The 24,466-nt window shown below is 41.0% G+C and overlaps 3 protein-coding genes across 3 annotated transcripts in view; 1 reads left to right on the forward strand and 2 right to left on the reverse strand.

The window, feature by feature from the left end:
- afdnb (afadin, adherens junction formation factor b) overlaps positions 1–10,947 on the forward strand; it is a gene marked incomplete at its 5' end in the record, with an annotated part of 14,097 nt that extends 3,150 nt beyond the window's left edge. Inside the window, 22 exons of the mRNA XM_083924558.1 lie at positions 63–255; positions 538–644; positions 744–871; positions 963–1,066; positions 1,454–1,659; positions 1,808–1,953; positions 2,758–2,852; positions 2,981–3,252; positions 3,560–3,703; positions 5,758–5,956; positions 6,070–6,161; positions 6,263–6,349; positions 6,439–6,504; positions 6,610–6,683; positions 7,335–7,453; positions 7,543–7,701; positions 7,800–7,891; positions 8,041–8,181; positions 8,949–9,836; positions 10,269–10,356; positions 10,451–10,502; positions 10,825–10,947. Coding sequence (XP_083780684.1) covers positions 63–255; positions 538–644; positions 744–871; positions 963–1,066; positions 1,454–1,659; positions 1,808–1,953; positions 2,758–2,852; positions 2,981–3,252; positions 3,560–3,703; positions 5,758–5,956; positions 6,070–6,161; positions 6,263–6,349; positions 6,439–6,504; positions 6,610–6,683; positions 7,335–7,453; positions 7,543–7,701; positions 7,800–7,891; positions 8,041–8,181; positions 8,949–9,836; positions 10,269–10,356; positions 10,451–10,502; positions 10,825–10,912 — 3,540 coding nt within the window. The 3' untranslated portion in view covers positions 10,913–10,947. The remainder of the gene's footprint in view (positions 1–62; positions 256–537; positions 645–743; positions 872–962; positions 1,067–1,453; positions 1,660–1,807; positions 1,954–2,757; positions 2,853–2,980; positions 3,253–3,559; positions 3,704–5,757; positions 5,957–6,069; positions 6,162–6,262; positions 6,350–6,438; positions 6,505–6,609; positions 6,684–7,334; positions 7,454–7,542; positions 7,702–7,799; positions 7,892–8,040; positions 8,182–8,948; positions 9,837–10,268; positions 10,357–10,450; positions 10,503–10,824) is intronic.
- A 290-nt stretch (positions 10,948–11,237) lies between these two features.
- On the reverse strand, positions 11,238–14,897 carry dusp23b (dual specificity phosphatase 23b). The gene is made up of 3 exons (XM_083924919.1): positions 14,795–14,897; positions 12,176–12,455; positions 11,238–11,453 (listed from the first exon to the last, which is right to left on the reverse strand). Exons 1-3 carry the CDS (start codon positions 14,836–14,838, stop codon positions 11,268–11,270), a joined length of 510 nt encoding a protein of 169 aa, XP_083781045.1. The 5' UTR covers positions 14,839–14,897; the 3' UTR covers positions 11,238–11,267.
- Positions 14,898–17,124: 2,227 nt separating this feature from the next.
- On the reverse strand, positions 17,125–24,004 carry gjb9a (gap junction protein beta 9a). Its single transcript, XM_083923856.1, has 4 exons — positions 23,863–24,004; positions 20,338–20,550; positions 18,652–18,953; positions 17,125–18,544 (listed from the first exon to the last, which is right to left on the reverse strand). The coding sequence occupies exons 2-4, from the start codon at positions 20,506–20,508 to the stop codon at positions 18,202–18,204; spliced, it is 816 nt and encodes a 271-aa protein (XP_083779982.1). The 5' UTR covers positions 20,509–20,550; positions 23,863–24,004; the 3' UTR covers positions 17,125–18,201.
- Between the last annotated feature and the right edge of the window lie 462 nt (positions 24,005–24,466).

A 24,466-nucleotide genomic window follows, 5' to 3' on the forward strand; every position in this document is an offset into this window, starting at 1 on the left:
ACCGCACTTTATCAAAGGTCGAAAACACTGGACACACTTAAAAGCTAACCCTTTCCTGGCAGAACTTGGAGTTTCATGGTGTGATGCGCTTCTCCTTTGAGGACCATGTTGGAGGAAACGTGGCCACAAAGTGCCTGCGTGTCTGCAGCAACTCCACAACTCACGAGGTCGTCGAAACTCTCTCGGAGAAGTTCAGGCCTGATATGAAAATGCTGACTACTACTTATGCCCTGTATGAGATCCACGCCAAGAAAGGTAACTACTCGACTCGTGCTCACACTGCAGACTGTTGACAAGGACATGTCATTGTTGTATTTTGTTGAGCTGAAACAATAAGTCATCAACAGAACAGAAAAAAGATTTCATTGTTTAAGCTATTTTTAGATAAATAACCATCTGGCTTCAGCCTCTAATATATGAACGTGTCCTACATTGAATAATGTTGGGGTTTTTAAGCAGTTGCATCTCTGATTTGGTGTTTGGGTTGATCTGAGGACATGCTCTGAGCATTTTTCTGTGTTTCGTGTGTGGAATAAGAACGTAAACTGGATCTGCATGAGAAGCCTTTGGTGGTACAGTTGCACTGGAACACAGACAACAGAGAAGGGCGCTTTGTGCTCAAGAAAGACACGGAGAGTTTGGAGGTACCACTCAAACCATTAATTCAGTCTGCGATGCCACTCTCTCTTCACACAATCTCACATCTATGTTCTTTTTCTTTGTACGTGTGTTGAACAATGAAGGAAAACTGTCACGGGAAGGAAAAAGGAGGCGTGATCCAAAGCTTCAAGAGGACACTGTCAAGGAAAGAGAAGAAGAAAGAGAAGAACACAACTAAAGCAGCTGACAAGGTTTCAGAGGATAAGAACCGGTACTGTTTTTCATTTGTTCATCACAGTTTTTGCTTCAGGCCTCTTTCTAACAGTCAGAATAACATCTACCCTTTTAAATACGTAATCCAGGTCAACAGAAAAGCTACTGAACAACAACAGCATTTGCGAGTCTAACCATGAGACAAAGAAGAACCGCGCAGAAAACAAAAAGCAACAGAGGCAGGCTGCACCGGGTAAGTCGTCTGCAAATTGTAGAAAAACAGAAATGATAATGAACGGTGCAGTCTCGTGAAGAAAACCATACTTTCCAGTCATTCAGCACATGCATACTTAGCTTCCAATGAAAAATGACCCTCTTATATAATAATAATAATAAAAACAGGATGGCTGATGACTCTTCTGTGCTAAAATACAGGAGGAAAGCACACAGAAAAGCTGTATCCAGACTTTTCAGATCGACCTGGATTACCAATTGGAATTAAATTCTGTGATAAGTGTAAGTATGGAACCAAAAAGGTTTTTCTTCCACGGTGTAATTTGATAAATTGTCAGTTTCCAAGCTTACTGTCTCCCCTCTCATAATGTCCTCCTGCCCCCTGCTGGTGTCTTTTACATTTCAGCTGAGGACGCCTTCCTATCCGCAGTCATAAATTACACCAACAGCTCCACGGTTCATTTTAAGCTCTCACCTGCATACGTCCTCTATGCTGTGGGACGCTTTTCTCTGCAACGCCAATACGGGCGGGGCCCCGCGCCCTCGGGGCAGACACTAAGTGTAACTTCGATCTCAAACAAAATGGTGGCCATGACAGGGAAGGTCATCCAGGCAAGTCAGGAAACCTCTTACTTCTGAACAATAAGAAATATAAATCATAAGCAGACCAAGTGGACCGCAAAAACATAACGCCAAAACGCCTAAAAGTCACATCTGACAGATGTTCTGTGTGTTTACATGTTACGTGTTTGACTTACAGAGTCAGCAGGCCATCGCCGGTGCTCTCGCCTTCTGGATGGCCAACTCTTCTGAGCTGCTGAACTTCCTCAAGCATGACGAAGACCTCAGCCCGCTCACACGGCAAAGTCAGCTGGATCTGTCCCACCTGGTGCACAAAGCTTACAGGTGCCGATGACAAGACGCGACCATAGAGATTCAGAGATTTTAAATCCCCAAAATATGTAATCTTATGTGACTCTGCACACCCAGCTATCTACCTATTCGAGCGTTTGTCCTCTTAGAGCAGGGGTGGGCAATTCCGGTCCTGGAGGGCCACTGTCCTGCATGTTTTGGGTTTCTCTCTGCTCCAACACACCTGATTCTAAGTATTTGCTCGTTATCAAGCAGCTGATGCTTGTCACGGTTTGATTATTGTTAGACTCAGGTGTGTTAGGGTAGGGAGAAACCTAAAACATGCAGGACAGTGGCTCTCCAGGACTGGAATTGCCTTCCCTTGTCTTAGAGACACTCCAAGTCTCTAGCCTCCAAAACAAACCACATTAAAAATAGGTTCTTTCCAAATGCTACAGCAACCCTAAACTCCCAAATACAATATATAGCAGTATTTGTGTATATGCGGCACTTTAGCATTGTGTTACTTCAACATTCATTTCCTTCCTTCTCCGTCTGTAAATATTGTCTGTAGACTATGAATGATCCGCCATATATCGTCCAACAATTCACTCATTGCAGACATTATCTGTATTGTGTATTTGGTGGAAGATAATGTGCAACAACAGAACGTACAGTACAGAAATGCATTACATGCTTCAAGCGTATTTATGAGACCTGTGTTATGTGTTTATGGAAAGGTACGATTACCCGGAAGTTTGAAGCTTATTAGCTAAAAACAGTCAGACAGAGAATGCTTGCATCCATTCTCGCCAATGCATGTAAACTTTTTGTTTTTGTGTGTTTCATTCCCTTAAGTTGTTTGCTCCAGTGTCTACAGAATGAGTTAAGGAAGCACTTGCCAACTTTTTTGATTGATCCCGAGCAACATGGTGCACTGCCAGCTGGAATAGGTGAATGTTTGTTTATTCATACAGATATAATCATCTTATTCAGTGCGCCGCATAATTTAAGACCAAGAGAAGAGCGGATGTCGCCTCCCTATTTAAATAATATAAATGTTTGCTTTGCCATGTTGCAGAGATGGTGCTGAACACCTTGATGAACACCATGTCTCTTTTACGCCGCTGTCGCGTCAACCCTGCCCTCACCATCCAGCTCTTCTCCCAACTCTTCCATTTCATCAGTGCCTGGCTTTTTAATCAGCTCATGAGCCCAGGGGCCAACACTCCTGGCCTGCGCTCACACTACTGGGGAGCTGCTCTCCGCCAGAGAATCACGACCATCGAAGCCTGGGCAGAGAGGCAGGGCCTGGAGCTGGCTGCTGACTGCCACCTCGGACACGTCATCCAGGTCGGTCCCTCCCTGAACGAAATGTCTAAATATTAGTAAAAAATAAAGCTTGGACTGGGATTTTATTAAGCATGGAACCAGAGGCTTTTACCATCAATATGCCAGAAGTTTCTACCTAAAAACTGAGTCAAATGAACGACTGACTCAAATGTTCTTTCATACATTTATCATATGACTCCTCCGTAGGTTAACACATTTCTGATCTTGCTTATGCTTTGCCGTTTTTATCTCGGCTTTCATTCATTTGTCGGAGCACATATTTCAGTGAATAGAAGCTGTTTAAATAGCATTGCCCGACTGTTTCTAGGCAACCATCCTCCTGACCATGAACAAGTACTCAATGCAAGACGTGAAGGCCATCCAGAATACATGTTTCAAGTTGAACTCACTGCAGCTGAATACGTTGCTATCCGGCTACCTCTATGCAACCAGCGAGCCTCACATACCCCCTGTGAGTACTTATCATCCGTTCTTCCAATCCCCTCCATGTCTCTGTTGTTTGCACTGTTTTAAAACTACAAGTATGATGCTCCTTTGTGGGATAAATCCTTGCAAGAGATTTTTGATATCCAGGGGAATAGTCGAATACACAGCCTCATCCACAGACAAGAGCTCACCATTATAGATTTAATCATGTGAATAATTAACAATGATGAATATGATAATGATTAATAATGCATATGAAGAAGAGTAAAGCAAGCTGTCAAACCCATTGCTTTTGTGGTGTGTGTGTGTGTGTGTGTGTGTGTGTGTGTGTGTATGGGGGTGTGTGCGTATGTGTGTGTGTGTTTGAGTGTGTTTGTGTGTTTGAGTGTGTTTGTGTGTGTGTGTGTGTATGGGGGTGTGTGTATGTGTGTGTGTGTGTGTGTGTGTGTGTGTGTGTGTGTGTGTGTGTTTGTGTTTGTGTGTGTATGTGTTTGTGTGTGTGACTACCTAATCTGTGTGACAAAGATCAGAATTTTGTGAATGGGCTGTGTATGCAAGACTACAGTTACATACAACACTGTCCTCTAGTAGAGCCCGGGTTTACCGTCCAAAACAACTGCAACCATTTTGAAAGGAAGTCGGCCACTAATATATCGTCAAACAAACATCATATTTCAGCACATGCACGATTAGCCCCAGTCTGTGTCTCTCATGTACGTTGGATTCTCTTATATTATTCACCCGTTCATTCTTCTTATATATTCACCACCAATAATGCATTTGTACTTTTCTTTAGGCGTACAAAACAAGCATGGTGATACAGTAGCAATTTCAAATCCAGCTCGGAATTAGGAAATACAGTTGCAACTTTGGAAACGGGTTAAAAAAATGTGAAAAATATTTGTACGCAGTAACATTTAGTTGGAAGAGTACGGTAGCTGCGGATCTGGGTAATAACTTTAAAACAGTGGTGTGTTTCGCGTTGTTAAAAGAGCTTTTTGAAAGATTGTTAGATAAATGGGATGCTAGCTGTATGTGATGTTAGTTAAAATATGCTAAAACGTTACAACATGGATATATAAAAAGGCACATTATTGCCACAACCAAAGAAAACTTCTCTCGACCATCACAAGAAACTGTTTCACATTTGATACCAATGCAAAAGTTGCGTGTATTAGCATGACAGCAGCCAGCAAGGTCCAACAGAAATTACCTTATCAACTACAAGAGAGCGGGATAGTGTTAGCTGCCATCTGTTAGCTTAGCCGAACACACAAACAGCAACTGAACATAGCCAAAACATCAACTTACTTAAACAAAATAAATAAAAAAGTTACCTGGCAAGCAGCACATACAGTACTTAGCTGACTGAAGTAAAGTGGGAGCTGCAGTCACAGGTTGTTGACATCTGGACAGGAAACTCCAGAGTAGCATTAGCTTAGCAAAAGAGCAACGTTAGCTGACATAGGCAGCAGCGATGAGCGGGGCATTGTCAGTGTAAATATATTTAAGCTAACATATATGTTGCGTATTACTGTTTTTGGTGCTACTACAACTGCTAGCTATTGTGGAAAAGGTGAGTTAAACCCCCAAAAAATCATATAACAATAGGCTATTAAACTTGACTTTTGAGATAACTGCTTCCACTGTTGTTTCAATGACTACTAATGAGTTAACTGAGTTAAAATAGGCTAAATGAATAAAAGGTATTTTATACTTCCTTTAGTAAGAGTCTTTGCTTGCTTGCCACCAGTGATTATTACTATTAGAACAGTTTCTACTGAAACTTTTAGGTACTACTAGTGGTACTACTATTAGTACCACTACCACTGCAGCTCAATCACCAGGCCAACATTAGTACAACATAACTCTGTTTAAAGTTGTACTTTTCTACCTCTCCAGGGAGGCCAGGGTCATCTGCAGGAAGTTCTTCAGTACTTTGCTCAGGGTCACAGCAGGCAGATTGGATGTCCCTTCTCCGAAGCCTTGTCACAGAATGACAAATGCCAATCTATACACTAGAACGCCCTTTTGCTGAAATATTTCCGCTGTCTGCTCCATTTGTCATCCTTGCTGCAGGATTTGATCGATGCTGTAGTCACCGCTGCGGAGGCCACAGCAGATAACCTGATTCGGAGCGAAGCACGGGACATCCAGCTGGAGGAGAGCCTCGACCTATACCTGCCCTTCCTGCTGCCGGAGGGAGGATACTCCTGTGACACTGTGAGAGGAATCCCTCCAGGGTTTAGGGAATTTTTGGAGCCGATTTGCCGGAAAGGTTCGGGATTCTGAATAGTCTGTCATATTTGCAAAATGTGAAAATACTGTAGAATGCCAGGAATGTATTGTATCCAAGATAAAGACACCTAAAATTAGTTATTTCTCTTCCAGGCCTCTGCTCTTTAACATCCCAGCCAAAGTCCAAAGGTGACTGGACCGTGTACTTCAGTGAACCAACTTCCTCTGCAGAGAGCACATACTTGGTACGCAAAAACATATGATACTGTGATGAAATATAATTATATTTGTACATAAAATAAAGCATTTATTGAGCAGTTATGTATTTTATTTATGTGTGCAATAGGCAGTGCACAGAGAGCCAGAGATAGTGACTATCAGACTGAACAAACCTCTGAACAGTGGGATGGGGGTCAGCATTGTGGCTGCCAAGGTGACCTGATCCTGCAAACAAAACCTATTCAAACACCAAAGCTATCTGGTAAATGTCTCAACTAATGAATCTCTCTTATTTTACCACAGGGAGCGGGGCAAGGAAACCTCTGGATTTATATTAAATCTATTGTCAAGGGAGGGCCGGCTGAAATGGTGAGATCTAACGCATTTTGATTGAGCTTAACTTGAGAAGGATTTTAATGGAATTATACAAGAAAATATAAAAATAATGGGGGAAAAAAACTCTATTTTGTGCAGAATGGCAGGTTAACAGCTGGGGATCAGATGCTGAGTGTGGATGGTCAAAGTCTGGTCGGCCTCAGCCAAGAAAGGTAGCTACATAACAGCCTGTTGTGCAACTGGCTGGGAACAGTTCATGCGTTAGTCATGCGAGCAGCGTTACTCGAGGAATAGCATTGTCCGTCTGTTGGTCAGTCGTTCCACCACTTTGCTCCAGATTTAAATATCTCGACAACTATTTGATAGATTGCCATGAAGTTTTGCACGCACGTTCTCCACATCCAGATGATGAATCCTAATAACTTTGGGAATCAGTGTATAGGCTATAGGCTATACTAACACATGCTAAACTAAGACGGCGACCATTCTTCCTGCTACAACAACAGCAGCAGCATGTTAGCATTATCACTGCTGGTTAGCACTTAGCTCAGAGCACCAAATATGTGGCTAGCACGGTTGTATTAGACTCTTGTTTTTTTTCATCAGAAAATACCCAACTGTGTGTTTGGGTGTTCAATATTATCAAGATATCTTAATAATGAACCAATATGAAGCGTGTATATCCACCGAGACAGTTTTCAAATAGCCAACAGGTAATAGCAGCGTAATCTTTACTTTTAAAACACATTCAACATAAAACATGTGTTTTACTCCAAGATCAAGACCCAGATAATCTAATAAAAAGTTTGAAACAGCAGTTATATAGTCTTATGAAATGTAATATAATTCTTATATTTATTTAGGGCTGCGGCTATCTTGATGCAAACAGGCCCAGTTGTGACCTTACGGGTTGCAAAGTTTGGCGCCAGCTACCACGGCCTGGAAGCTCTGCTGAGTGAACCAACCCCAGAGAGAACAACAGGTGAATACACAATCAAAATGAAACTACTGGTGTTTTATTTCACTTTCTGCTCTTTAAGACTTAATTAAGACCTCTTCTTGCTTCATAAGACGATCAAAGCCACGCTAAGCCAAACGGTAAAGCGCTCGTGCTGTACGGCATAGTGGATCCTGGTCCCTCAGAACGGCTCCATGGAGCCAACAAGAGGACAAAAGACCAGATGATGCAGAGGAACAGACAGCTTTATCGCTCCAACCCCAACATGATCAGTGGGTGAACTTGTATTTTAGTAACTGGTGGGCTCACACAGTAAATACATTTATGTGAAATACGTTGACTACCTGTGTTTGTTTTCTCCTTATTTCAGCAGATTTTTCCTGCGAGGATGGCAATGAACCTGTTGACCCTGCTGTGAGAGGGAACAGGGCCGCTGTGTCCAGTGTCAACCTTTGTGCTGATGTGAGATTTCCCCGACTTATTCCTTCTAACATTCGTAAAAACATCCAGTCTCTATAAAGAACAGTGTCAGCTAAATAACAAAACCACAATGCATTGTTTTGAACTGAAATTATGTCGCAGAATGACCTTTTTTATGTCTGTTTTTTCAGACTTTTCAAAGGGAATACTTGACACTTCCGACCCCTAAAGCCCAGGACAAGAACTTATCTGAATACAGTCGACCACGGCAAACATTCACAGTGTCTTTGGGGCCTTTGGATGGACAGAGCTCCAGTAGGACGACCTTCATGGTAAGTCATTAGTAAATGTCTTCTGGTACCAAAATCTTTTGGAGGAAGGAAAGGAAAGAATGGAAAAGTCGACATATTGCTCAGTGGTGGAAAGTCACTAATAAACATTCATTTACTTTGTAGGTACGTGTGCGCATTTTCATTTTGTGCTACTTTATATGTTACACAACTATATTTCAGAGAGAAATATATTACTTTTTAGGACACTGCATTTATCTGAAAGTTATAGTTAGTATAGTATCGTAAGTAATCAAAGAATTATACGATTATTCAGTACATTGTTAGTTTAAAACAGTGCTTTCGTACATTTTTGGCCTGTGAGCCCTTACAAAAAGGTCAATAAAAATTCCCCTTCTTGCCTTCTAGCAGTTTCACAAAAGAGACACATTTCAGATGGTTTTATTCCAACAACTGTTCAAATTATCCAGCATTTGCAGAACTTTCTCTTCTTCCCTGCCTCATTAATCATCTGAAGACCTCCTCTGGTTTATCTTGTGACCCTTTGAAGGGGCCCCAACCCCTAGGTTGGGAAACACTGGATTAAACTACCTGTACTAACTGTAACAACATTACTTTTACTTTCAAAGAACAGTTTGCTGACACTTGTGTATTTATACTTTGGTAAGAATGTAACTTGTAACAACACTTTTTTAGTTATACTAGGTATGTTTGAGCACTTATTCCACCACTGACTGTTCATAAAGAAATTAATACAAGTAAGTAAATGCTACAAAATGTGATAAAAATCTCTGTATTTATCCTTCTAGCGCCAAGCTCTGTCCCAGGAGAACCTGTGTATGGACAGTGGAGGCCCCCTGCTGGACAAAAGGCAGAACCTGTGGGAGCAGAAGGAGCAGCGTGCAAAGCAAACCATGAGCCACTACTCATCTTTCCCAATCCGTTCAAGTGTTTCCACTCATGACATCCTCTCAGATAACTGTTCTCCATCGAAACAACAGCAGGGCGACCGTACAAGTGGCGCCGGTGTCTGGAGAACTCCTTTCTCACAACATCCAACACCGACACCCTCCAACCAGCCAATACGCATAGACATCCCTGTAACCAGAGCCGTGAACACGCACACAAATCCCCCTCTCACCACCTTCCAGAGTTCATCTTTGATGGCGGCGAGGTTGAGCCAAACCCTTAAAGTTAATGGGAATAAAAACAGAGCCAATCCTATTTACGCATGTCCCATTACTGCAACCAAGAAGCTGCCTCAGCCCTCACTTCTATCCCAGCCGCAAAGATCTACCACACACAGGGATCAAGCTGCAAAACCCCAAGTGAGCATCACTCCAACCAAACATGTCTCCTTTCAAGAACCTCCCACTCAGCAGAAGCACAGCACAGGTCCTACAAAGGCCAAAGAGCCTCAGGAGCGGTCGGACCCGTGGAGGAGGGAGGCCCAGGAGAAGCTGGAGAAGCAGCAGAGGCTCCGTGCGGTGGAGCTCCTGGAGCAGGAGGTGCAGGAGCTCCAGGGTAAAGCGAGGCGCACGGCCGAGGAGAGCGACCGGCTCCGAAGGCTCAGCCTGGAGTGGCAGTTTCAGAAGAGGCTGCAGGAGATTCAGCAGAGAGGAGAGGACGAGGAGGATGAGGAGGAAGAAGATTTGGACATGATGGTGACGATACAGCAGCTGGACAGTAGAACACAGGTGAAGCCAAACACAGGTGTCATTTAAAGGGAAGATCCACACTAAAATACTTAAAGAACCTAAAGAAATTCTGATGTTACCAAAGGGCATTCTGGGAAATGTAGGAAATCACTAACTAACGTAGATTAAGTGGGTTGAAGGAAAGTGAGTACAACACACGTGGTACATGACGATCAAATATTAATGACATTTAAATACTTTATATATATATACTAATAACTATATGATTATGGGACATAATAGATGTTAATGATGTCTTTATATGAGCTACAAAAAGTCAGTTTTAATGTTATAAACACTACATGAAAATACCTTGATGTCTAAAAAGATTGTTAAAATTGTCTGAATAACTTCTGCGTAGAGAAATTTCAATAATAAAGCTTATATTTACAAAATCACCAGTTTAATTCTTATTATTCTGTCCACCTTTAGAGCAGGAGGAGCTCTGCTGGGAACGTCAATACTAAAGATGTAGAAAAGCAGACAGGAACTCATCTTTCCCAAAAGGAAGACAAGACAGGTAATAGTCTGTCCGTTTCATTTATTTAAAAGAGCGCATGCTCGTCAGACATCTGATTTTATCGTACATAGCAACATTTCCATGTTTTTGGCAGATCAAAGACCAAGCGGATCGAGTCAAGACTTTATCGAAATGGCATCAAAGGAGTGAGTTTTACAATCTAATCTAACAGGCAGCTCTTAATGCAGCGTTTCTACTCATGATGGCTTAATGACAGAAATGTTCATAGTTGAGTACTATCACAACAAGCTTCCGAATTTAGTCTATTTTCTAAACGGTGCAACATTTTAGCGATTTCATTCTTCCAAAAAACTTTAAGAGTGTTTGAGAGAGATCCCTGAGTAAATACACTCTATGAATGTATTCTGAATACAGCGCAGGCGGCTGCTTGTGTCCCCATAAGTGATTCCCCATTAACAGAGTTCAAGTATTCCCGCTGATGTTGTCTTTTACATCGTCTCTCCACAGAAACCAGGAGGAGAAAAGCAAGAGGGCTCCTGAGAAGCTCACATTCAAGGAGCGTCAGCGTCTCTTTTCTCTGGCGTCCAGTGCGTAAATGATGGTTAAAGCCTTGTAAACGAAAACCTGTCCGTGTAAACAAAAGTAATCATGTGTGCAAAATGACATTATACAGTATACCATGTAAAAAGACAGTATGAGGATGTAATTACTGTAGAAACGTCTAGGATGAATGTCCCAGGGACATACTGTGGATCCATTTAGGTCCTATAATGCTTTCCAGGACATCCAGTTTTTGATATATCACCTGTTCAATCATTCATTCTTATATTTCCCTATTCATAGATAATAAAGTGTTCAGCTTTTAGATTTATAATTGAGGCACTTCTTCCACTTACTTTATGCTCATCTGTAAAAACACAGTTATTTCTGAACTGTTACTTGTGTAAAAGCTACTTTGTGCGCTGATAAAACTGCACCACGGCTTTCTCTTGTTCCTGAGTTTCAATGGAGCCGCTCCGCAGTCTGCGGATCTCATTGATGGCGTCGATCCCAGATATCTTCCTCTTCTTCACCAGGTAGCAGGCCAGCATGGTCCCTGTTCTCCCATGGCCGTGCATGCAGTGAACTCCCACACCCTGAAGACGAACAGTAATATTTATTTTGTTCAATCGTCTGCACAGACATCCTGCATTAGTTAAAGCTATGAGACAGGAATTTGCATTTTGCTTTTTGCAAGTACGGCTGATGTAGTTGGTCAATTTAAGTCCCTGCTGAACATTAATTGATTCCAGCTTCACAATTGTGTGGATTTTCTGCTCTTCTTTGTCTTTAGTGATATCAAACTGGATATGTGTGGGTTTTGGACTTTTGATCAGACAAAGCAAGCACTTTGAAGACAAATTATGATACATTTAACCTTTTTCAGACGTAAAGAACAAATTATGAATAATTGAATTGATGAAATAATCAGCAGACTCATCGTTAATCAAAATAATGCCACCATTTTTGCAAGAACCGCTGAACAAAACCAGGAATACTGACCCTAGCCTTTTTGACAATAAAACCCCCCTGAAGGCATATTATTCAATCAAATACACAGACAAAGGCTTTTACAGCCTGTTTTTTTTTAATTCATACCCTTTGGAGGAGCAGCAAGGCTTTGAAAGACAGTATTTCCTTTCCACTGGTCCAGGAGTTTCATCAAAGTCATGCAAACCTGATGCCAAACCACAAGGTTTCAGTGCTTGTGGTTTGTGAGCCTGCGTACAACACTTGACTCAACCCTGGAGAGTCCTGAAAGTACTTTATGAGCATAGCCATCCATCAAGCATAGTCTATCAAGCGTCTGGGCTCTTACCTCCCCCTTGATGTTGGCATCTTCCACGATGGAGAGGAATCTATCGATCTGACTTGGTGAAGGAGGAGTGAAGTCAACTATCTTGATGTGGTGCAGCTGTAACTCGGGGCAGGAGTCATAGTGAGGTGGTTTTCTCTCACACAGGCAAACCAGGTGTTTGATACCCTTGTCCAGCAGGTACTGGTATTCAGACGTCATCCTTGGCAGCGCCAGTCCGGCCAGTTTGTCCGGCTCGACCCAGGAGAAATTGTGTGGAGGTGTGGAGGCCATGCTCGTCAAACTGAGGAAGGCACAGTCAAATCAAGTCAGTCTGTTTGCACACACAGCTTTACTTAATGCGTTTATACTAAATGAAAAAAATAAAGGACATTTTGTACTAAAATGTAACATTGCTCAGGCTAAAAACACATGAATATAAAAACAAGGTAAAGAGCATTAGGTAAAAACTAAAGAGTGCTTTGGGCAGGGGTCTCCAACAAGTAGCTTGCTATCCATGACTGATCCATGTCAGCAGAAAATAACCAGGCAAATAAAAACTAAACCAATATATTACTTTCATTTGTCTCAGTCCTGTTGAGATGGAGGATTTGAAAAAACATGCAAAATGAGGCCCAGGTAAAATCTCAACAGCATTCACAAGAATAAGAACCTTCACCAAGCGGTTCTTGTGTGTAAATGTTTTCTTTGCCTGGGTCTACGCACTTTTGCAAAGCTGCTTTTTTCTGATGACATCTACATTCAGAACGGGACCGAACTTAGTGAACCTCAGCGGATATTCTAAGCAGTGCAGTCATCACACTCAAGAAAAGACTGAATGCATGTGAACTCCATGTGATATGTTGATATGTGGACAGACAGGAAATAAGGAGAATAAGTGCATCTGTCCGTCTTTTCTCTCTTTCTCTCTCCTTTTCTTCCTCCCCAACCGGTGCAGACAGATGTCCGTCCTCCACAGAGCTGGGTCTGTCTGACGTTCCTGTCTGTTATAGGGAAGGTTTTCGTTGCCACCGTACTCTACGGGGGAGTTGTTGTGTCTATGTAAATCATAAATAAGTCATAGAGTGTGGTCTTTACCTACTCTGTAAAGTGTCCTGAGATAACTTTTGTTACGATTTGGCACTATAAATAAAATTGAATTGAATTGAAGTAAAATAAGTAATAACATTGTTTAGTTAATAAGATTAACATGGGAATTTAGAGTGAGCTTGACACATTGAAAATGTTAATAAGCGCATACAGAAAATCATGAACATGGTGCTGATCTAAAGATTTTCTAACATAAAAATGTTGATACAAAACATTTTGTAAATACACACACACAAAAGAAGCGTATTCAGCTGGTTGGGTGAAGATGAGCTATGTGAATAAATGTTACTAATAACATAAAACAGGGTTAGCGAGGGGAAAAGGTTGGATAGCTCTGGTTTAAGGTCTCTGTAAGCAACATCAAAACCAGAATCTGCTTTATTACCAAGTATGTAAACAGATCACACACCAGAAATGTGACCTGGTGTATAAAGATATAAAATATAAAGATACACACAGACGGAATACTTTAAATTTATAAACAATTACATGCAGAATTTAGGAAGTAAAAACGGGCATTTTTAGGTTAATATAAAATGTGCATTTAATGATTCCTGAGGGTAAATATGGTTTTGCAGCAGCAGGTTAAGTACAGATTAATACAGACAGTAACAAATAAAGTATTAAGGGTTATAACAAACTAAATAAGAATAGAAATAAGAAATAGAAACTATATAATGACGCTTATACTGTATAATATTAATCCCACCAGTGCCAGTTTACCTTGTGCATGAGTAAACATTGACGACATGGGTGAGTCAACATCAGCATACTGGAGTTTACGCACAATATGCAAAAATATATTATAGTGTGTATATAATAGTGTGTGTATATATATATATATATATATATATATATATATATATATATATATATATAGAGAGAGAGAGAGAGAGAGAGAGAGAGAGAGAGAGAGAGATACACAGACAGAATACTTAAATTTAGGAAGTAAAAACTACAGAAGAAGAAGAATTTAGAAAGTGATAAATATAGAATATGAAACATAAAATAAAATATAACAATGGCTTCTAATAATTTAGCCTGGATCTGGCATTTTAAGTTAATATAAGATGTGCATTTAATGATTCCTGAGGGGAAATTTGGTTTTGCAGCAGCAGATTAAGTACAGATTAATACAGACAGTAACAAATAAAGTATTAAGAGTTATAACAAACTAAATAAGAATAGAAATAAACGATAGAAACTATATAAGAACACTTAAACTGTATAGTATGAATCCCACCAGTGTGTGCATAAGTAAACATTGAGGGCAGGAGTGAGTCAACAGTACAGTGACAGTACAGTGTCTGAGAGTGGGATTAACTACAGTAACAGGACATATTTCAACATAATAAACACGAGAGACTCCACCTGGTTTTACATGAAGGTAACAGGAAGAACACGACAAAACAATAGCATTTAGTTTCCTTTTAATGTACCAAGAAACATTAACTAACTAACTATCAAACGCCGTCATGTTTCATATTCATATTCATGTTTCATAAATCACAAACTAACAACAACATTACTTACAGTTGTGTTTGAAGTGTTCCTCTACTTGTCAGGCTATTTAACATGTATATATATCTACGGATACAGTAACAGTATGGTGGTCCTTTTATGTTTGCACTCCTTCTTCTTCTTCTTTTTGTTTTTTGGCAGGTTGCAACCAACACTTCTTTGGTGCATACCGCCACCCACTGTACCGGGGTATGTAACGATATCCTCTGTATTTTCACAATAAAAGAAACAGGAAATAAAATAAATAGCTACTTATTCTTATTTAAGTGTATTGGCAGGTTGCAACCATAACTTTCTTTGGTGCATACCGCCACCCACTGTAACGGGGTATGTAACGACATCATCTGTCCTTTCACAATAAAAGAAACAGGAAATAAAATAAATATCTACTTCTTCTTAATTTTTGTTTATTGGCAGGTTGCAACCATAACTTTCTTTGGTGCATACAGCCAAAATAAATAGGTAAATAAATAAAATAATAGATAAATAATAATAATAACTCCACACCCTTCCTGCTCTCTGCACTTTACCAAGCCCCCACCTCAGCCACTTCCTGGTTGATCCAATCAGGAAGCGCCAAAAACTGCAGTTTAGTGGATTAGATGATTAGAAGAGAGAAAATCCACAATCTTGAATTAGTTTCATGTTGTTTTGACTATTTTTTTTTAGTCATTCTAGCATTTGATCTATTTGTTTCCTCCTCATATACGAGAAAATGTGAATTTAATCAGACTGAGGGTACAAAACCAGAAGCTTCAGTGCACGTAAACGTAGGTATCTGTAGTGGTCTATCAACCCACAAACTGTGAAATAAAACAGTCCAGCCCATCCCCCTTCTGAGAACTAACAACCTTTGCAAAGGTGCAACATATTTTTCTTGAAAGCCAGTCAGGACCAAGCCCAGCCACAGGGACTTCCTGGTTGATCCAATGAGGAAGTGCCAAAAACTGCAGTTCTCTGAGTGTCCACAAGGAGTAGTTTGCACAATAGAGCAGTTTCTCATTGACCCCCATGTTAAACAGGCCGTTTTCACACCATCATTAAACCTGTTTATGTCCTGGTACAAAAAAACATTATAGTCTGCATGTTTAGCTCATATCTCCATGACAACACTGAGGGGGGTGAATTTTTTTGTACCAGTCTAGTTTTTAATTTTACTGGAGGTTAAAGTTTATGAATAATTAGGGGCACGGCCTCTTGAGTGACAGCTAGCCTCTGACCCTTGCTGCGCGTTGGAGGCTAGTTGTCGGTATTAGCATCATTAGCATGCTAACTCTGTCATCTCGACCTGGACCGTGGTCATTCGTGTGGTGGTGTTTCCATAAGTGACAAGATGGTTTGCACTACGATCAACTGTACAAACAGATTGTTTAGGAACACAACCGTGTTAACGTTAGCTCTGTTATGCTAATTAAATAGCCGCACTTGCACCATGCCTTGCAGTACAGCCTGTTATCTATGACCTATACACTAGATGCTAATCTGGAGCACTATGAGGATTCGGTCTGTGAGGGTCGGTGTTTTACAGTCTGTGGGCATGGTACTGTGTTGAATATCAGTTTAAATCATAGATCATGAATGCTGCCTGCACTTCACTCCTGGAGCCAGTGTGTTTACCACTAGACTGACGCGGGAGTGCCTGCACTCGACTCGCACAGCTGGTGTAATCTCCGTTAGAGACACGGAGTGCCGTGTCAGTCTCTGCCCTCTAAATCCTGTTCATTAAAACATTTTTTTTTAAAAAGCTTTGTTGTATTTCTAAAAGAAGGTCTTGTCTGTTAGAGTTTTAGTTCTGTGTACTTATAGCTTTGCTTATGAATCTACAACTAAAATACTCTATCTGGTCCGTCTTCCTCCATCCACTCTAACCCCAGAATGACTGCCATCATAATTGCTGAATATATATATACATAAAACTGTTTTGTTTTCTTCTTCTATGGTGTTTTACTGCAGTTTACTTCCATAATGTCACACTACTGCCACCTTATGGAAGTATTTAACACCTACAATGTCCAGTTTTCCAATTTTTTCCAGTTCTCTTTAGAAAGCTGGTCACTTTCTGCCATGTCCACGTTGCCCACAGCCCAGAATGTCTTTTAACCCTTCTCTTGTCAACCCTGCCCTTCTCATCATGTCCTTTCTCTCTGCTGTATATTTCATACATTACATGCTCCACTGTCTCTTTCTCCTGGCACTCAAACAGTCCAGAGCACCATCATACAAACCCTGCATTTCTGTGTTATTAGAATAAACCCTTCTTCAAATAAAGACAGACAATGAGAATCATCAACATTTTTATTTTACAAGCAATTAAATATAGAACTATGAAGAACTGTATGGGATAATAAAACTATTGGTCCACATTATGACATTCCAGTTGACTCTCAGTCAGAACAGAAGTAGTCTGCTCTGTGTCTGGGGATTTATGGATGATTGAAGCACACCTTGCCCTGTAACATCACTCTTCCAGCTCACCTAGTGTCCAGTCTGTACAACTGGCTGGTTAGAAACATCCTCTTAGCAACATGAGTGCAAAGAGTTTAACTTTGAGGGATAACTCAACGCTTCATGTGGAGCCTCAGCTCATGAAATTTCCAGTGACATTTTGGTCCGTTTAGTAGAAAAAATCTGAAAGCACGGAGCACTGGAGGAAGTCTTTTCCTGAGTCACACAATAAGAAAGCTATTAACAGTGTTACTTTAATTTACAATACATACACCGAGGTGTTACATGTAACATATCTCTATAAACATATCTGCGTATAAATACAGAATCTGGTATCAGTTCTGGTTTCTGTTTGTAGCACTGACCAATCACGTGTGAGCGAGCTATTGTGGCATGCAGATGAACAGCCCTCTGGAGAGCAAAAGCGGTCAAACGCATCAGTCGAAATGCAGTCTTGGAACCCGTCTGCGCTCGCCTGACAACGATTCAGCTTCTTTTCTTTCCTTTTTACATGTATGTCCACATTATATGCAGACATCTGTTTGTAGAGACATCCTCTCTAAACTACAACTCCATGCTTGCATCTCAAATTGCAAATGGAACCGCACACAATAGAGGAAGGGCAGGATATGCACTGGCTATGCCCAAACACCAGAAACGGACGGCTTTTGCCTTCAGATGCTAAATCGTCCAATCAACCAATAGCCGGTGAGCTCCGAGATTGCATGTAGCATGACATACAGGACATATTGACAATGATTTGTGGTCAACAATCACGCAACATTGCCCTTAAACACATCATCGAATTCCATTTGTGCTATAAAAGCCCAGTTGTCCTTGTGTAGCCAACTATAAACGCTTCCTTTGTCCTCTGCTTAAACAGTGTTGGAGATCCTTCCAACGTAGAGTCATCAATGTTTTCAGCTGAGTCACACCAGTTAGAAACCAACCCATGGTTAAATGACCCCTGAGTCCTACAAGGTCGTACTTATCCCACCTTCTCTGATCTTCTCCCTGTTGTTTAAACTCAGCTGGCTCTCTGTCAGCGTTGGATCATTCCTACGATACTGGGACCTGGGTGGGGCCATGTTGGTGAGCTCATGCTGCTCAGCAAATAGGAGCCTCTCGTTGTCTTGGCGGACCCTTAACAATTTGGCGATGCGCTTGCCGATGAGATAAACCATCTCGCAGATACACATGAAGATGCACAGCGCGCTGGATACCACCATGAACAACATGAAGATCTTTTTCTCTGTTGGACGACTAATGAAGCAGTCCACGGTGTTGGGGCATGGTTCCAGTGAACACTTGGATAACCTGTAGGAAAGATTAAAGAAGAATAGAAATGTAATAGCTAATCAGTTTGGCTATCTTCTGCAATGCTAATGATGACTGAAATACTACTTCTGTTTGTCGAGCATTACCTGGGCAAGTCATATCCATGGTATATCCGGTACAGAATGTAAAGAAATGATGTGTCAAATCCAGCTTTGAAGACCAAACTCAGCAGATAGGTCCACCACAGCCCCCCTCTCTTCTTGCCAGGGTTGGCGTACAGGTGGGAGCCGTGGTGCAGCTCCACATATTTCTGGTCCTTTCCTTCTCGGTATTTAACATGAGCCATAACCATCAGAGACGGGCAGGTGACAAAAATCAGCTGCAGCGCCCACAGACGGATATGGGAGATGGGGAAGATGTGGTCATAGCAGATGTTGGTACAGCCAGGCTGGAAACAGAGTCAGAGTTGTTTTAAAAGACGTGTTGCGATTGGTTTTTACAATGACTGTTGTCTCACATGGGTACAATGAGTGGTAGCAAGTAGTTATTTTGCTGTCAGTTTCTATTAGGATTACAACAGACGGGGAAAGTTACTGTATTAGGTACAGGACTTACTTTAGAGTGGATTGTCTTCCAGATACCTTGTGTTGTTTAAAACGGTCATAACAAGTCAGCGCATTTCTTAAATAAGGTTCTACTCTAGTGATTATGTGTTACACGTTCATAAAGTTGTGCCATTCAAAAACGACAAAGTAAGAATAACACTGCAACTGCAACTCAGTGGTGTCTTTTGTTAGACCCAGGTGAAATCCAACGTTTTTCAATCTCCACAACCACAAAGTTACAAAGTAAATTCAGGTTTAAATTGCTTTTGTTTGTTTATTTAACCCTCCTGTTATCCTTAGGGTCAATTTGACCCCATTCAATGTTTTACCTCTCTAACTACACGCTTAACACAATTTGTTTTTGCTTCATATTTAATGACTTTTCCTAATTTAACGGGGACAACTGGGAAAACCCATGTACACAAACTTGTCGCATCGGTGTTCCTTTGGGTCTAATTGATAATTTGGACGATATAATCATTATTAATATTATCTATTTAACAATAAAAATATTCAGAAATACATGCTACGGTCCTTGATAATGGAAATTGCTTTCATTCCAAATATTATAAATAACACAACATTGTACTGACTAATAATATACTTACTATAAAACACACACGAATATCCTTCAATCCAATTTTAGGTGAATTAGTAAGATATTTGGGTTATTTTCCTGTATATTTCCAAATACATGTATAAGAAGGTGTTTGCGGTGCTGTGTTTAATTTAAAACGCTATTCAGGCAGTGAACAAATACACATAGAGTACCTGACATAAAAACATTGGAACAACAACTTTGATTATGATCATTTTGCGGATGTTTAAATTGCTGGGGTCAAATTAACCCCAAGGATAAACATTGTTAGTACAATTTGAAGGCAACAGGAGGGATAAATGAAGGCATCAAACCCAATCCAGGATAACCCTGATGACATCACTTGGGGTCATTTTCAGACCTTTTGAAAACTCATGTAAACTGAAATCCATGTGCAATCAGAAATACTTTAATAATCCCAGCGGAAAATCAAAGAAAGCAACGCTTCTTTAACGTTGGAACCAGATAAAACCGTCAAAACAAACCACCTGAGTCTGATCTCATCATTAAAACGGTCATGGTGTCAATGAGGTGCCTCCTAGTGGGAAACTGAATCCTCCAATAAACCGAATTACATTTAAAGGTACAGAAAGTGTGAACAGTTAACAGTGTTCCTGTGTTGATATTACCTGTCGGGTATTACACACAAAATCTTTGCTCTCGTCGCCCCAAACCCTCTGCGCTGCCACCACAAACACCAGGACACGAAACACAAACACCATGGACAGCCAGATCCTCCCGAACGCAGTGGAGTATTTATTGACTCCGCTCAACAGACTCTCCAGTCCCGACCAGTTCATCCCTGCAGCTGCACTGGCCTGTGTTATGGACACAGGTGCACCCTGGAACAGAGAGGAAGAAAGAAAAGAGGGCTACTTTGAACACAAGAAGGTAGAAACAGATCCTGGCTGAATTACGTGTGTGATTAATTTAGATATCGCTTCAACAATTGGCTTATTGATAAGGTCAAATGTAGACTTGCTTTGGTCAAGGCCACATATTACCCAATCCAGCAGATGCAACTAGGCAACATGAAGATACAGCAGCTGCACCCTAAACTGTGTCTGACACAGAGCTTGCATGAGCTTGTATGAAACTAACCATCGGACCATTATCTCATGTCTTCAAGTGTTTCTTCACTGTACTGTTGAAGACAGCAAATTCAATTTTTTGATGCCTCATAAGTTTTTATTCAGGATTTTTGATGTTAACAAGCTCCTCACTAGTGAAAGTCTATGCTTCAGTAGGCCTGTGAATGTTCTCATTTGTCCCGGTCGTCGTTATCCTCAAAGCAATTTCAATCAAAAGCAACTGGACTTGGTTATTTGTCTAGGAAGACGTTTCACCTCTCCTCCAAGAGGCTTCGTCCAACTAACTCGTGTGCAGATCCAGGTGTGAGAGGTTAAATACCGGGATCTCCACACCAGTTAGTTGGACCAGTCCCAGCCTGGTCAGATGCGTACATGAACTGATGAAGCCTCTTGGATGAGAGGTGAAACGTCTTCCTAGACCAGGGGTGGGCAATTCCGGTCCTGGAGAGCCACTGTCCTGCATGTTTTAGGTTTCTCTCTGCTCTAACACACCTGATTCTACTGATTTGCTCGTTATCAAGCAGCTGCTGCTTGTCACAGTTTGATTATTGTTAGACTCAGATGTGTTAGGGTAGGGAGAAACCTAAAACATGCAGGACAGTGGCTCTCCAAGACTGGAATTGCGTACCTCTGTCCTAGACAAATAACCAAGTCCAGTTGCTTTTGACTGAAATTGCTTTGGGGATATGCTTCAGTAGCTATAACAAGACATACTGTAGCCCACACAGGCCAGATAGGATAAAGTTGCGTTACGCTCAGGGTGGATAGTGAAAGTCTTTCAGCTGGCTGCAGTTTTTGATGGATATGTCTACGCACCATCTGTTTTTTTTGTCTCATTGACATAAAATGTGGACAAGACAGTGCTGCTGTCTTTAGCTCAACGTACATATTTACCGTAATGACATGAGAGTGGTTTCAATCTGCTCATCTAAATCCCTTAAGGTGCTAATGCATGTGTGGCATATCTACAAGCCATAGACTGTATATTTAAGCAATAGCTCACCACAGCCAGCGGTATGTTGGGATTATATCACAACTTAGGGTCGTTGTTCGGCTCAACACGAAGCAGAAGTGCTTTTTTTATGACTGTGAAAAATGAAACTGAAAATAGATAATAGGCCTATTATCGTTACTGTTATGCACCTTTCAGTGGTGCAACTTGCTACAGCTCTGTTCCAGTATTCCACAATATAAAGTGTTGTTTAAAATTGTAAAACCTTACAACTAATTGTCATTTGTGGCATAATTATGGTATCGCCTTTATTCTAGATGACTCTTTTATATACACTTAACCATAACAGCAAGTGTAAGTATTCAAAGTGCTGCATTCGCAAATAAGAGTCAACACAGTTTTAATTCCACCATAATTTGAAGCTAAATATGGCAACATGATTGTGTGCTGTGTCTCTTTAAAACAAAAAATACAAATAATCTTTATTTATCTCCTGTCCTGGACGGTGTAACTTCTGTCCATACAGCTGCTGTGTGTGTTAACAGTAAGCATCATCATTGTGCTTGTCTGCGGCTGCTGAATAAACACACGGGAACTATGGCGTGGGACAATGGCGTGCGAAGGTAATGAGGTTTATGAATGTAAGTATGTGTCTTTAGTTCAATATGGATATAACTTCAATCATCAACCTCCTGGCACTTATGCGGTTTCAGTTTATGTTACCTAGATACTGGGCTGTGTGTGTGTGTGCGTGTATGTGTGCGTGCGTGTGTGTGTGTGTGTGTGCGTGAGTGTGTGTGTGTGTCTTTAACAAATATGTCTTAGCAAACAAAATCTAATATACACAAGCAGTGCCCAGTTTTCTTTTGAACTCTCAGGGTTCCCATAGCTACACAGGCTGACACTGTACAGACAAAAGAAGAAGATATCCTTAATAATAACAATAATCCACAAAGGAAAGAAATTAATTTCACTTTTATACTGATTCACAAACACAGGAGAGTGAGGGGGCCATCTCACAGCATGGTGCCCTGAGCAGTTGGGGGTTCAGTGCCTTGCTCAATGGCACATAAGCAGGGATCAGTGGTTCCATATTTGGTCTTTAACCCGCGACCCTCCCAAGCCGACTGAGCTACTGTCGCCGACATAAATATCATAAAACTATCTTCTTCTTTGTCTGTAAAACCTAGTAATAGACATTAAGTAATCATAAATGTGTATCTAATTCAGTATTTCAAGTTCCTATAGTCAAATTTCAAACCTGGACCTAGGAGCAGAAAACAATAAAGGTTTAAGCAAGTTTAATTTCATATAAACTTGTTGTTTTTTCCACAATGATGCTAGATGCAACCTTCCACCACATTACTGGTCATAAGGAATCAAATCCACATATATGGGACACCATCCTCATAGGCCTGCGTGGTTTCTGGAGCAGAGCAGGATCACACACACACACACACACACACTGTTTAGAAACAGATAAAATATTTAGATTTCACTAAACAGGAGTGGCTGAGCACTGGGGACTTTTTCATTTTTAACACTTTAAACTCCCTTTAGTTCAGCCATATAGGCACGAGGTTGTATCACTCTGAGGGTGACCAGGCAGGCAGCGACCGTTTAAACACCAAATGTTGGAGTAAAACACAGATAGAGCTCTTCCACCGATTATACAGAGCAAACTGTTTGGATTTCAGGAAAGCATTACTGTAAATCTACTCGTAATTGCTTGATATCCATCAGTGTGTGTGCGAGTGTGGAAACTTTTAAGAGGGCTACATTCCACGACGCCTCTGCCTCTGTGCCGAATCTGAACTTTATATGAAAACCATCTTCTTTAAACGGATTGCTCAACATCTTGTGTCTTAGTCATAGGCAGAGAAAACCTCAGCCTCACTGGGTCTTTTAGGTGGAGTGAACCATGTGGTTTCCCAAATATGTTGGCGTAAAACCAACTTTGTATCGTCTTGTTTTAGGGTAAATAAGGGAAATAACTTCACTGTAACTCAAAGCCTGTGTTCAGTTCAAACACTGCTGGCTACAGTGTTTTGTTTACTGCTCAGTTTTAAAGTGATACAAAATTAATGAGAATCCAACAAAAAGAACCTTACCTAGTGCTGAAACGCGGCTCAAATGGCAAAACCCAATTTGTCGACACCAGCAGGAGGAGCTTGACGTACAACGGTAAAGTTAAATAGTTATAGTGAAGCAAAACCTACAACTTAACTATTCTGCTGCTTTCCTCAGTCTGTCTGCCTCTGCTCTCTCGCCCTTCCCTCAGAAATCCTGCCAAACCAGATTCAACAGCTGCTACGTCATCAGACACACACACACACACACACACACACACACACACACACACACACACACACACACACACACACACACACACTTTACATGCTCTGTCTTGTCAGTTTCCAGGGCAAAGGAAGTCTCCACTCCCTATTATGAGCCATGTAACCGAACACCTTATAAATAGGTAAAGAAACAAACACATATGTTTTATTAATCAGGGTGACAGAACATCCATCCTCGCCAACCAGAAGGCCTGTGTGTGGTTGTGTCTGTGTGTGTGTGTGGTTGTGTCTGTGTGTGTGTGTGTGTGTGTGTGTGTGTGTGTGTGTGTGTGTGTGTGTGTGTGTGTGTGTGTGTGTGTGTGTGTGTGTGTGTGTGTATGTGTGTGTGTAGGAAAAAGAGAGTAATAAGAGAGAAAAA

Source organism: Echiichthys vipera (genome assembly GCF_963691815.1).
Source record: "Echiichthys vipera genome assembly, chromosome: 12".
NCBI classification, from domain to species: domain Eukaryota; kingdom Metazoa; phylum Chordata; class Actinopteri; order Perciformes; family Trachinidae; genus Echiichthys; species Echiichthys vipera.